The sequence below is a fragment of the Balaenoptera ricei genome, chromosome 13, assembly GCF_028023285.1.
Source record: "Balaenoptera ricei isolate mBalRic1 chromosome 13, mBalRic1.hap2, whole genome shotgun sequence".
Classification (NCBI taxonomy): domain Eukaryota; kingdom Metazoa; phylum Chordata; class Mammalia; order Artiodactyla; family Balaenopteridae; genus Balaenoptera; species Balaenoptera ricei.
In genome coordinates, this window is record NC_082651.1 from 76,667,828 (window position 1) to 76,682,405 (window position 14,578).

The 14,578-nt window shown below is 38.2% G+C and overlaps 1 protein-coding gene across 5 annotated transcripts in view; it reads right to left on the reverse strand.

The window, feature by feature from the left end:
* Nucleotides 1-14,578, reverse strand: part of TTC27 (tetratricopeptide repeat domain 27) — a 192,169-nt gene that overhangs the window by 57,232 nt on the left and 120,359 nt on the right. For all 5 annotated transcript variants that reach the window (XM_059942919.1, XM_059942921.1, XM_059942918.1 and 2 more), the window contains one exon: nucleotides 7,240-7,467. In XM_059942919.1, the coding sequence (XP_059798902.1) occupies nucleotides 7,240-7,467 (228 nt within the window). The remainder of the gene's footprint in view (nucleotides 1-7,239; nucleotides 7,468-14,578) is intronic.

Sequence of the window (14,578 nt, forward strand, 5' to 3'; positions counted from 1 at the left end):
CACACAAAGTAATGTGTGCATCAGGACCCAGGGGAAGGAGCAGTGAGCCTGGGGGAGACTGAACCAGACCTACCTGCTGGTGTTGGGGGGTCTCCTGCAGAGGCGAGTGGTGGCTCTGTTTCACCGTGGGGATAAGGACACTGGCAGCAGAGGTTCTGGGAAGTTCTCCTTGGCGTGAGCCGTCCCAGAGTCTGCCATTAACCCCACCAAAGAGCACGGGTAGGCTCCAGTGTTGGGTTGCCTCAGGCAAAACAGCCAACAGGGAGGGAACCCAGCCCCACCCATCAACAGTCAAGTGGATTAAGGTTTTACTGAGCTCTGACCGCCACAGCAACAGGGAGGGAACCCAGCCCCACCCATCAACAGTCAAGTGGATTAAGGTTTTACTGAGCTCTGACCGCCACAGCAACAGTCAGCTCTACCCACCACCAGAGCCTCCCATCAAGCCTCTTAGATAGCCTCAACCACCAGAGGGCAGACAACAGAAGCAAGAAAAACTATAATCCTGCAGCCTGTGGACCAAAAACCACAGTTACAGAAAGATAGAGAAGATGAAAAGGCAGAGGGCTATGTACCAGATGAAGGAACAAGAAAAAACCCCAGAAAAACAACTAAATGAAGTGGAGATAGGCAACCTTCCAGAAAAAGAATTCAGAATAATGATAGTGAAGATGATCCAGGACCTTGGAATAAGAATGGAGGCAAAGATTGAGAAGATGCAAGAAATGATTAACAAAGACCTAGAAGAATTAAAGAACAAACAAACAGAGATGACCAATACAATAACTGAAATGAAAACTACACTAGAAGGAATCAATAGCAGAATAACTGAGGCAGAAGAACGGATAAGTGACCTGGAAGACAGAATGATGGAATTCACTGCTGCGGAACAGACTAAAGAAAAAAGAATGAAAAGAAATGAAGACAGCCTAAGAGACCTCTGGGACAACATTAAACGCAACAACATTCGCATTATAGGGGTCCCAGAAGGAGAAGAGAGAGAGAAAGGACCAGAGAAAATATTTGAAGAGATTATAGTCGAAAACTTCCCTAACATGGGAAAGGAAATAGCCACCCAAGTCCAGGAAGCGCAGAGAGTCCCATACAGGATAAACCCAAGGAGAAACACGCCGAGACACATAGTAATCAAAGTGGCAAAAATTAAAGACAAAGAAAAATTATTGAAAGCAGCAAGGGAAAAACGACAAATAACATACAAGGGAACTCCCATAAGGTTAACAGCTGATTTCTCAGCAGAAACTCTGCAAGCCAGAAGGGAGTGGCATGATATACTTAAAGTGATGAAAGGGAAGAACCTACAACCAAGATTACTCTACCCGGCAAGGATCTCATTTAGATTTGATGGAGAAATCAAAAGCTTTACAGACAAGCAAAAGCTAAGAGAATTCAGCACCACCAAACCAGCTCTACAACAAATGCTAAAGGAACTTCTCTAAGTGGGAAACACAAGAGAAGAAAAGGACCTACAAAAACAAACCCAAAACAATTAAGAAAATGGTCATAGGAACATACATATCGATAATTACCTTAAACGTGAATGGATTAAATGCCCCAACCAAAAGACATAGACTGGCTGAATGGATACAAAAACAAGACCCATATATATGCTGTCTACAAGAGACCCACTTTAGACCTAGGGACACATACAGACTGAAAGTGATGGGATGGAAAAAGATATTCCATGCAAATGGAAATCAAAAGAAAGCTGGAGTAGCTATACTCATATCAGATAAAATAGACTTTAAATTAAAAAATGTTACAAGAGACAAGGAAGGACACTACATAATGATCCAGGGATCAATCCAAGAAGAAGATATAACAATTATAAATATATATGCACCCAACATAGGAGCACCTCAATACATAAGGCAACTGCTAACAGCTATAAAAGAGGAAATCGACAGTAACACAATAATAGTGGGGGACTTTAACACCTCACTTACACCAATGGACAGATCATCCAAAATGAAAATAAATAAGCAAACAGAAGCTTTAAATGACACAATAGACCAGATAGATTTAATTGATATATATCGGACATTCCATCCAAAAACAGCAGATTACACATTCTTCTCAAGTGCGCACGGAACATTCTCCAAGATAGATCATATCTTGGGTCACAAATCAAGCCTCAGTAAATTTAAGAAAATTGAAATCATATCAAGCATCTTTTCTGACCACAACGCTATGAGATTAGAAATGAATTACAGGGAAAAAAACGTAAAAAGGACAAACACATGGAGGCTAAACAATACGTTACTAAATAACCAAGAGATCACTGAAGAAATCAAAGAGGAAATCAAAAAATACCTAGAGACAAATGACAATGAAAACACGACGACCCAAAACCTATGGGATGCAGCAAAAGCAGTTCTAAGAGGGAAGTTTATAGCTATACAAGCCTACCTAAAGAAACAAGAAAAAGCTCAAGTAAACAATCTAACCTTACACTTAAAGAAACTAGAGAAAGAAGAACAAACAAAACCCAAAGTTAGCAGAAGGAAAGAAATCATAAAGATCAGAGCAGAAATAAATGAAATAGAAACAAAGAAAACAATAGCAAAGATCAATAAAACTAAAAGTTGGTTCTTTGAGAAGATAAACAAAATTGATAAGCCATTAGCCAGACTCATCAAGAAAAAGAGGGAGAGGACTCAAATCAATAAAATCAGAAATGAAAAAGGAGAAGTTACAACAGACACTGCAGAAATACAAAGCATCCTAAGAGACTACTACAAGCAACTTTATGCCAATAAAATGGACAACCTGGAAGAAATGGACAAATTCTTAGAAAGGTATAACCTTCCAAGACTGAACCAGGAAGAAATAGAAAATATGAACAGACCAATCACAAGTAATGAAATTGAAACTGTGATTAAAAATCTTCCAACAAACAAAAGTCCAGGACCAGATGGCTTCACAGGTGAATTCTATCAAACATTTAGAGAAGAGCTAACACCCATCCTTCTCAAGCTCTTCCAAAAAATTGCAGAGGAAGGAACACTCCCAAACTCATTCTGTGAGGCCACCATCACCCTGATACCAAAACCAGACAAAGACACTACAAAAAAAGAAAATTACAGACCAATATCACTGATGAATATAGATGCAAAAATCCTCAACAAAATACTAGCAAACAGAATCCAACAACACATTAAAAGGATCATACACCACGATCAAGTGGGATTTCTCCCAGGGATGCAAGGATTCTTCAATATACGCAAATCAATCAATGTGATACACCATATTAACAAATTGAAGAATAAAAACCATATGATCATCTCAATAGATGCAGAAAAAGCTTTTGACAAAATTCAACACCCATTTCTGATAAAAACTCTCCAGAAAGTGGGCATAGAGGGAACCTACCTCAACATAATAAAGGCCATATATGACAAACCCACAGCAAACATCATTCTCAATGGTGAAAAACTGAAAGCATTTCCTCTAAGATCAGGAACGAGACAAGGATGTCCACTCTCACCACTATTATTCAACATAGTTTTGGAAGTCCTAGCCACGGCAATCAGAGAAGAAAAAGAAATAAAAGGAATACAAATTGGAAAAGAAGAAGTAAAACTGTCACTGTTTGCGGATGACATGATACTATACATAGAGAATCCTAAAACTGCCACCAGAAAACTGCTAGAGCTAATTAATGAATATGGTAAAGTTGCAGGATACAAAATTAATGCACAGAAATCTCTTGCATTCCTATACACTAATGATGAAAAATCTGAAAGAGAAATTATGGAAACACTCCCATTTACCATTGCAACAAAAAGAATAAAATACCTAGGAATAAACCTACCTAGGGAGACAAAAGACCTGTATGCAGAAAACTATAAGACACTGATGAAAGAAATTAAAGATGATACCAACAGATGGAGAGATATACCATGTTCTTGGATTGGAAGAATCAATATTGTGAAAATGAGTATACTACCCAAAGCAATCTACAGATTCAATGCAATCCCTATCAAATTACCAATGGCATTTTTTACGGAGCTAGAACAAATCATCTTAAAATTTGTATGGAGACACAAAAGACCCCGAATAGGCAAAGCAGTCTTGAGGCAAAAAAATGGAGCTGGAGGAATCAGACTCCCTGACTTCAGACTATACTACAAAGCTAGAGTAATCAAGACAATATGGTACTGGCACAAAAACAGAAACATAGATCAATGGAACAAGATAGAAAGCCCAGAGATTAACCCACGCACCTATGGTCAACTAATCTATGACAAAGGAGGCAAAGATATACAATGGAGAAAAGACAGTCTCTTCAATAAGTGGTGCTGGGAAAACTGGACAGCTACATGTAAAAGAATGAAATTAGAATACTCCCTAACACCATACACAAAAATAAACTCAAAATGGATTAGAGACCTAAATATAAGACTGGACACTATAAAACTCTTAGAGGAAAACATAGGAAGAACACTCTTTGACATAAATCACAGCAAGATCTTTTTGGATCCACCTCCTAGAGTAATGGAAATAAAAACAAAAATAAACAAGTGGGACCTAATGAAACTTCAAAGCTTTTGCACAGCAAAGGAAACCATAAACAAGACGAAAAGACAACCCTCAGAATGGGAGAAAATATTCGCAAATGAATCAACGGACAAAGGATTAATCTCCAAAATATATAAACAGCTCATTCAGCTCAATATCAAAGAAACAAACACCCCAATCCAAAAATGGGCAGAAGACCTAAATAGACATTTCTCCAAAGAAGACATACAGATGGCCACGAAGCACATGAAAAGATGCTCAACATCACTAATTATTAGAGAAATGCAAATCAAAACTACAATGAGGTATCACCTCACTCCTGTTAGAATGGGCATCATCAGAAAATCTACAAACAACAAATGCTGGAGAGGGTGTGGTGAAAAGGGAACCCTCTTGCACTGTTGGTGGGAATGTAAAATGATACAGCCACTATGGAGAACAATATGGAGGTTCCTTAAAAAACTAAAAATAGAATTACCATATGACCCAGCAATCCCACTACTGGGCATATACCCAGAGAAAACCGTAATTCAAAAAGACACATGCACCCGAATGTTCATTGCAGCACTATTTACAATAGCCAGGTCATGGAAGCAACCTATATGCCCATCAACAGACGAATGGATAAAGAAGATGTGGTACATATATACAATGGAATATTACTCAGCCATAAAAAGGAACGAAATTGAGTCATTTGTTGAGACGTGGATGGATCTAGAGACTGTCATACAGAGTGAAGTAAGTCAGAAAGAGAAAAACAAATATCGTATATTAATGCATGTATGCGGAACCTAGAAAAATGGTACAGATGAGCCAGTTTGCAGGGCAGAAGTTGAGACACAGATGTAGAGAATGGACATATGGACACCAAGGGGGGAAAACTGCAGTGGGGTGGGGATGGTGGTGTGCTGAATTGGGCGATTGGGATTGACATGTATACACTGATGTGTATAAAACTGATGCCTAATAAGAACCTGCAGTATAAAAAAACAAACAAAACAACTAATACTAAACTTTCATTGGGTTATTTGTATGGAAACATGTTAATATAAATGTTTCAGACATTACATGAAATTTCTAAAAATCATATTTGTATTTGTATGGAAATATGTATGGAAATATGTTAATATAAATGTTTCAGACATTACATGAAATTTCTAAAAATCTTATATTTGTACTTGTATGGAAATATGTATGGAAATATGTTAATATAAATGTTTCAGACATTACATGAAATTTCTAAAAATCTTATATGTTCTGGTATAATGTTATAAGTAATAATCCTAGTTATTACTTTAAAATGTATATCTCAGAAATAACTAATTTTCTTGTCAACTGCATTATTATGAACTGTCATCAAATCTTTAACCGTGGTCATTTTTAAGTCTTTTGTCATTTACAGACAGTTCTGGGTGTACTCTGATGATTTTGCAAATATGTTCCTATAAAAGGGTTTCATCTTCAAGAAATACATGGAAAAGACTCTGACAAGTACAGGTTTCTGGTAACGGACTGTACTGCTGAACTGAATGAATAAGCATTTTCAGAACTCTAATGAAAAACTGATGAACTCATAAAAGTGCTAACAAAAGATCAAGATGAAAAAAAAAAATTAATTACATGGGACTGAGTGAACTGATGAGGATGAGTATAATTTTTGTGACTTTCTGTCTGAATTTAAAAAAAAAAAAAAAATTCCACAAGGACTCAGAGGCAAAGAATATACAAATCAATTTTCACTGCAAAGTAAAGGAGCTGTTACAGTGGAGGATTACTGGACTGAATGTCAATACTATGACATAGTATGAGTGTGTTTCATGTTTGGTAATTGCAATCATTGTTGCTTTTGTTGTGGTCATCCATGTACAATGCTTGGTGTCAGTCGATTTATCTCTTGTAAAAATAAAATACAGTGTGTGTGTGTGAAAAAAAAAAAAATAAAATAAAATAAAATTATACCAAGTCAGTGTGCATGTTTGTCAGGAGCATGGTTGACAGGTATGTGTGACTTTGGTGACTGGGAAAGCAGTCATAAAGAAAGTCTGGTTAAAAAAAATAACCATTTCTAGGAATAAAACCATTTAACTAACTGAGTATCATTAAATACAAAATAGGTTGATCTCTTTCCCCTCAAGATTAGGTCCTCTCCTGTGGATTTATCTTGCACTTACTTAATTTTAAAGATCCAGGTTCCTTTTGCATTATTTTTTCAAATCTTAAAAAATTTTTTAAACATTTAAAAATGCTTCTGTGCATGTAAATACAGACATTTTTTTCCTAAAATGATCAACTACCCATTCTATATGTTACCCTTTTTATATAAAGGTTTTTCTTTCATTATTGACATCAACAATTACTTGCAGAGTCCTTCACTGCCTGTAATTTTGACTCTCATTCACTTCCTTCCTAGTGTATCTACTCAAAATGGAGCCTAACTTTAATAGCTGTATTTGTGTTAAGGACAGTTAACAGAGAGAAATAACAAAATGAAACAGAAAAGTGAATAACAGAAGCACAAAAGAAAGCGAGTAAGAGAAAAGCAACCTGTCCACTCTTAGTGACAAGCAAGAGGTATTCTAAAGGCTAGGTTCTTAGCTCACAGATGAGCTCCCCAGTCTTTATGAAAGAAAATGGGTATTCATTCAGTAAGTCAAAATCAAAGAAAGGCAAGAGCAGATGAGGCTTTATGAAGTGTCCAACCTGCATGGGATTAATCTTCACCGAGCGTTCGAAGCACTCCACGCATTCTTTAAACTCTTTGCTTCGCAGATGGAGGAGGCCTTTGGAGCGCTGGGCGCGAGCACTGCGGTGCTGAGACAACTCCCAGGCCTGGTCGTAGTAAGAGTGCTCTCGAAGGACATCTCCAAGCAAGCAGTATAGAGCTGGTGTTTCTTTTTTCTCCAGCTCTTGCCTGAGGATTTCTTCCGCCTAGAAATAACAACAGAAATAACTAAGTTGCTGAATAGTGACAAAGGCCTATTTTGTAGCATATATACAATCTTTTATGTCACGTGATCCAAAATTTTATTTTCAAAGTTTGAGATGACCTGCTTATTTCATGCATCTAGGACACAGGCTGAAAAAGAGAGGAACAGTAGAAGATAAATATAGTACAAGTAACAGAGGAACAAGAAGTAAGAGGTGAACACGCTTCGCTGGCCTCTGGAATCCTCAAGGAAAGGCATCGAGGAGAGGCTGACTTCCTGATATTGGGGGGGATTCATTTAGCTCCCCTTTTCCCTGCTCCCTGTTCCAGTTGTCACCGCTGTGACCGTTTGTTAGAGCAGAGCCTTCAATTCACCTCCACCCAATAGCAATGAAAAGTACGTTTTCCCTTTTTAAAAAGGGTATGCTTCAGGAGCCTGGGATCGCTGAAAAATTTATAAAAGAAGGGAGAGGGTACAATTTAATAGGCACTGCTAAACACCTACCTCTTAACCGAACTACATCACACCTCACAGATAAAACCTGCCGGAATTCCCTGGTGGTCCAGTAGTTAGGACTCCGTGCTTCCACTGCAGAGGGCACGGTTCGATCCCCAGTTGGGGAACTAGGATCCTGCATGCCGTGCAGCGTGGCCAAAAAACAAAAAAACAAAACAAAAAACCCCTTGCCAACATGAGATCTATCTGCTTCCAGACAGTCCATTCACTATAGAAATCAAAGACCATCCTCAGTACACGGCTTGGGTATTATTCTCATGTGTCCACAAATCGGATTCACCTTGTCACCCAAGCTAACTCTGTACTTGTGACATATACTACCCCACTTCCCCCACCCATGTCCGTTACCCAACCCCACCCCCATTTCTGATTAATTTCAACAGAGGGCAGGAAGCATGGTAGCAGCTCTACTTTCCACCCTCACACACAAATACTTCCACATAAACAGCAGTGGGGTCACCAAATATGCCAAGACAGCCTTGGCCAAAGTGGATGTAGATATCCAGGAAGCTGTCCTTTGGTAGCTAAAATGGTAGTTTAGACCCCCTAACTTGCGTGGCTGGCAATCTTAAAGTCTGTATATCTTATTTTCTTTAGGTTCAACATACCTATAATTTAAGTCTTAAGCAGTCTAATTTTTGTGAAATCTTTTAAAAGACGGCTGTGCTTCTAAAAGTGTCTTTGGATGCCGCCTCTTTTGCATTTCTGATACAATATGGGTTATGCAGGTCTTTTAGGCTAGTCTGAAAATGAAACCAGAATTTATAAAACAGATTCTAAGAGAAAACAATTCCAAGTCCTAAACGGCCAAAATAAACATGACGTTTTCAAATATAATCCATGTAATTCCTTTATTCACAGATAATACAGCAGTTATTAATTTATCTAACTATAATTCTGTATTCGATATATTGATTTTTCAGTAGGTACATTTCCATATACTTTGTATTCAATATATTTATTTTTACGTATATACGTGTATGTATTCAACCAAATTGTGCATAACAGATTGTAGCCACAGCAGGATTTTTGCTGAAACGACCTTACAGTGTAGTTGAGGCATTTCTCTTGATAGCATGGCATTGAAGCTTGATACCCACACTCTCCCACTTCTGCTTTAAACTGTTAGAGTGGATTCCGTGGTCTGCAATTAAACAATGACCATTACAGTAACTGGGTACAGAAGTGACTGCTCTCAATACACTCCTGCAAAATGTGAAACTTTAGTTTTTTTAAGGAACCTCCATACTGTTCTCCATGGTGGCTGTACCAATTTACATTCCCACCAACAGTGCAAGAGGGTTCCCTTTTCTCCACACCCTCTCCAGCATTTATTGTTTCTAGATTTTTTGATGATGGCCATTCTGAGCGGTGTGAGATGGTATCTCATTGTAGTTTTGATTTGCATTTCTCTAATGATTAATGATGTTGAGCATTCTTTCATGTGTTTGTTGGCAATCTGTATATCTTCTTTGGAGAAATGTCTATTTAGGTCTTCTGCCCATTTTTGGATTGGGTTGTTTGTGTTTTTGATATTGATACCATACGACCCAGCAATCCCACTACTGGGCATATACCCTGAGAAAACCATAATTCAAAAAGAGTCATGTACCGAAATGTTCACTGCAGCTCTATTTACAATAGCCAGGACATGGAAGCAACCTAAGTATCCATCAGGAGATGAATGGATAAAGAATATGTGGCACATATATACAATGGAATATTACTCAGCCATAAGAAGAAACGAATTTGAGTTATTTGTAGTGAGGTGGATGGACCCAGAGTCTGTCATACAGAGTGAAGTAAGTCAGAAAGAGAAAAACAAATACCGTATGCTAACACATATATATGGAATCTAAAAAAAAAAAAAAGAAAGAAAAAAAATGGTCATGAAGAACCTAGGGGCAGGACAGGAATAAAGATGCAGACCTACTAGACAATGGACTTGAGGACATGGGGAGGGAGGGGGAAGGGTAAGCTGGGACAAAGTGAGAGAGTGGCATGGACATATATACACTACCAAACGTAAAATAGATAGCTAGTGGGAAGCAGCCGCATAGCACAGGGAGATCAGCTCGATGCTTTGTGTCCACCTAGAGGAATGGGATAGGGAGGGTGGGAGGGAGGGAGATGCAAGAGGGAAGAGATATGGGGACACATGTATATGTATAACTGATTCACCTTGTTATAAAGCAGAAACTAACACACCATTGTAAAGCAATTATACTCCAATAAAGATGTTAAAAAAAAAAAAAGTGAAACTTTGTGATTGGTTATCTGATCTGGTTGGAGTTGAAGACAATGAGGATCCAGTGATCAGGACAGGGTTTAAGGTCAGTAGTCCATGACCTCCAGTGATGAAAGGATTACTTAAATTATCACCTGCGGTAACTTAGAATGAAGCACCGATCTAATGCAAGGCTTCTGCAGTTTGAGTGACAGGGCATTGTGAGAGAGCGCAAGACTGTGAGGTAGGTCAGCTGCTCCTAAATTCACTGGACAACTCAAAAAAAGAAAATGACACTCAGTGTTTTAAATCCTCAAGGCCAGAGAACCAGGGAATTTCTATAATTTCCTAAAAGAATCTGTTTTCCTTGTAGCTGCCAAGCTGGTACAGCCAAAAATCAGACGCAGGCATTGCTCTTGCAGGATTGCTGAATTACAATATAGGATAAATTCAGTTTCACTAGTTCTATGTGAAAGTTAGGGCATTTGATTGGGTTAATCAAATATGCTTTACTCATTCATTTTATTTCCTCTATTGCCTCTTAGCTACACATCATTTTATTAAATTTTCATGATTGCTCTAGGGCTACTCATATGCATCTTCAATTTATCTAAGTTCATTTAGAGTTAATATTGTATCACCTCACCTTTCTCATGTCACAAGTGGCGTTCCTAAATTTCTGTTCCACAGAAACGAGAGATAAATAAATGACTGCTATTGTTTTAAGCCACTATGTTTTGATGTGGTTTGTTATATACCAGTAATAACTGCAACAGTTGTTTAAAGCGAGAGGGTTACTCTAGTGCCAGTTACTTCATCATGGCCAGGAGAAGAGGGCACTGATTATAAAAGAGCAAGACCCAAGAATTTAAATGGGGACATTTGGGATGATTCAGATAACAGAAAACCCCCAGATTCTATGCAGTTTCCTAAGCCAGCAGAGGCAACCCTCCCCTATCTGATAAGACTAGCGCTACCATGCTTAAGGACAGTGTAACAACTACACCTCAAGGAGTTACCTTGCAAGAGAATGCCAATTCTCTCCTATTACCTAACCCCTCCCACCCCTCATTGCCTCCAGACATGTAAATGGGTTTATACACAAAAAGAACTGCAAGATTTTCTTACTTTCTAGAGAGAAAACCTTGGGACCATGTGGAAAAAGATTCTAAGGGAGCTAGACCATAGACAAAGAGGATCATAATTTTAAATCAGCTTAATGTAGATACTCATCAGAAAATTTTGATTCACGGTTCTAACTCAAGCAGCTGGGGATGGTTCCAAACTATTTGCTCAACTACTTGACTAAAACCTAGACTCAAACATGGCCAAAACTAAGGTTGAGATGCCAAAAATTCCTTGGTGTAATATGGAAGAAAGAATCCAACAACTTAGAAGAAAAGGCTGTTGTTAATTTATCATTTGCAACCTGTCACCCACCCTACCTGTGTCCCCCATTAAGGCCAAGGGGATACTCCTTTCACCTTGACTTTGAGAAATACATTGTACCTGGGAGTACCAGCATTTTGAAAAGTGCTATAGTAGATATCCTATGTAAGCTGGGGGTAAAGTCGAGAGGTCCTTCTGTTAAATGAGCTTCCTGATTTCAATGGGGATGATCAGAAGCCAAGGTAGTAGAGACTTGCTGATAGCACTTAACCCCTGGAAGCAAGATGAACATAGTTCTTTGTAACAGGCACAACCAGAGTGATAAGCAGAATGGTGTGACTAGCATGGATCATAGGTGATGGCCAACTGATCATAAAGATTTTTAACCAAATTAGATAAACAGCCAACTAAGTACAACTTGATCTACGTAAGACTTAAAAAAAAAAAAATCTAGATTTGGAGACCAGATGTCTGACCTGAATCACCAGGCTGAAACGCTGTCTCTCACCCAATTCCTATCCCTGAGTCACTTCACAGACTCAGAGCCTCTTATAAGCAAACAAATAAATAAGCAAGCAACCCAATACTGGTGAGAAAGGACCCTGTGATAACATAACAAGTATATATCACAATTCTTCTTCCCTAAATAAGTAATTATAACCATTTACCAGGTAACTGTATCCTGGGGAAAAAGAAATACCTCCTCTTTTCAGGGTTGATTAGCTCTTAGTTACTGCTAATCCCCGGGGACCCAGAATATCACCATGTTGAGTTAGTGGGTTTATGGGAGATACTAAGCCTACCACGGGATGGACTAAGTCCCGAACCCACCCAGTGGTTACTTCCCTAATTGAATACAGAGGTGAATTACATACATCCAGCAACAAGCAGAGTCCACAGTGAGTGCTACTTCGGAATAAAGGGCCAAGCGAAAGCCTCTGAAGCTGCTTCTCTCCATTAAAAGAGAAAATCCAAAGCAACACCTCATATCTATGTAAACCACAGACATGTGTGCCGCTATCAAAAACTTGAGAGACACTGCAAAGTGTGTGTGTTTGTATGTGTGTGCATGGGCCGTTTAACCTACCCATTTAAATTGAGAACACAGACGGGTCCTGGAAAACGTCATAGATTATTATAAACTTAATGTAATGGTGCTCTAATTATAGCTACTGTTCCAGATATGATCTCTTTACTGTAGCAAATAATCACAGCCCCTGACATATGCTAAGCAGGTACTGATACAGCAAATACATTTTTCTCTACCCAATAACCAGGCAACATCAAATGCAGTGGGCTTTAACTAGCACAGAGAGAAGTAGACTTTCCCTGTCTTTACTCAGAATTACATAGACTTATGGTATAATTCAGTCTGAAAGGACCTTGATTGTCTCACCATCCCATTAGACCTTACCAGTCTTGATGACATCATGCTAATAAAACTCAAGAAACTAAAATAAAAAATTATATGCCAATGTCAACCAAAAACCAATTGGAAATTACATACTCTTGTCACTGTAACTTGTTATTAGGAAAATTTTCAGTTTATAAAAATTCATTTTATACGTTCCTTAGAAGGAACTCATCTATTAAATAAAGCAAGATATGTAAAATAAATGTTTATGTGTTATTTTTGTTATTATTTCTAGTTATTTTTGTTCTTATATGCCCTAAGAATGCTTCAATATCTAAACCTCTTTTGAAGAAACTGTACGTTTCCCCCAAATCAGAAATTCTTCTTTACATATATAACACAATCTATAAAATACTCTGTGTCTGGGAATTCCCTGGCAGTCCAGTGGGTTTGATCCCTGGTCGGGAAACTAAGATCCAAAAAACTGGCCAAAAAAAGAGTAATTGATTAATTAATTGTATTAAAAAATACAATACTCTGGGCCTATTAGTAGTTTGTCACTTTCCAAATAAGTAAACTCCCAAGTAAAAGGACTAAACCACTGCATAGTCATATGTACCAGATCATGTTATGTACTTGCTTAAGCTGGGAACTACGTTTCCTAAAATCCCTTTCCCTTCTGATTTCATGTTAGAGTTGGTCAGAAGGGAAACTTGCTAAGGATTTGAAAGGCAGAAGTAAAGCAACAAACATCCTTTACTCTTGGAAGGTTGTCATGGTTAAATATGACATCAAACAAGAGGCAGAGATGTCCTGCAGATCCCAGCTTGACCATGCTCTATGGGCCATCTTGTCTTTCCACTTGCTGGCCCTGCCAACCAACAGCAACCCCAGGCCCACCATAAGACACTTCACTTTGGACCCACAGAGCTTGTAGCTACAGAGATCCAACAGCTTTCCACAGACCTCTCCACAAGTTCCTTCTTCATCCTCCCATTTCAATGGCTGGAAGTACGTGGCTTCCCAGATTCCCCTGTAAGTTCTGACTGATGCACTTGTGCCAATGCTTCAAGTGTATCGTTAAATGATTCTTTCCCTGATCCTCTTACTCCCTCTTTCACGTCTTCATTTTCCTTCCCACATTTGTGTAATATCTAATTCTCTTAGCGAACCTCTATTCCCCAAAATACTCAAAGTGGCTCTGCTTTCATAAACAAAACCTGAATGATAAAATCTTTTTTTTCATTTTTCCTTTTAAATGCCTTACGTGTCCTTCCATCTGACAGTATTTACAGACTAGTTTTTATTCAGCACATTATTAAATGCATTATCTCACTTAATCTCTGTAATAATTCTGAGAGGTAGATATTAATATGCCCATTTTTAAGACAAAGAAATACAAGTTTAGATTCCTTGATCAACTGGTAAGCCCAAAACCAAAAAATACTAAGTTGAAAAACAGGACCTTGATTTCAGGTTCAATACTTTTCATATTTTCACATCAGCAAAAATGGTAGTATAAGGACCTCTAAAATTTCCCTGCACCACAAAAGCAACAAAGAAAACTGGAAAAAGTGTTACTTTTTCAGAACTCTGGAAATTAATCAAAGATTTGAAATAACCCAG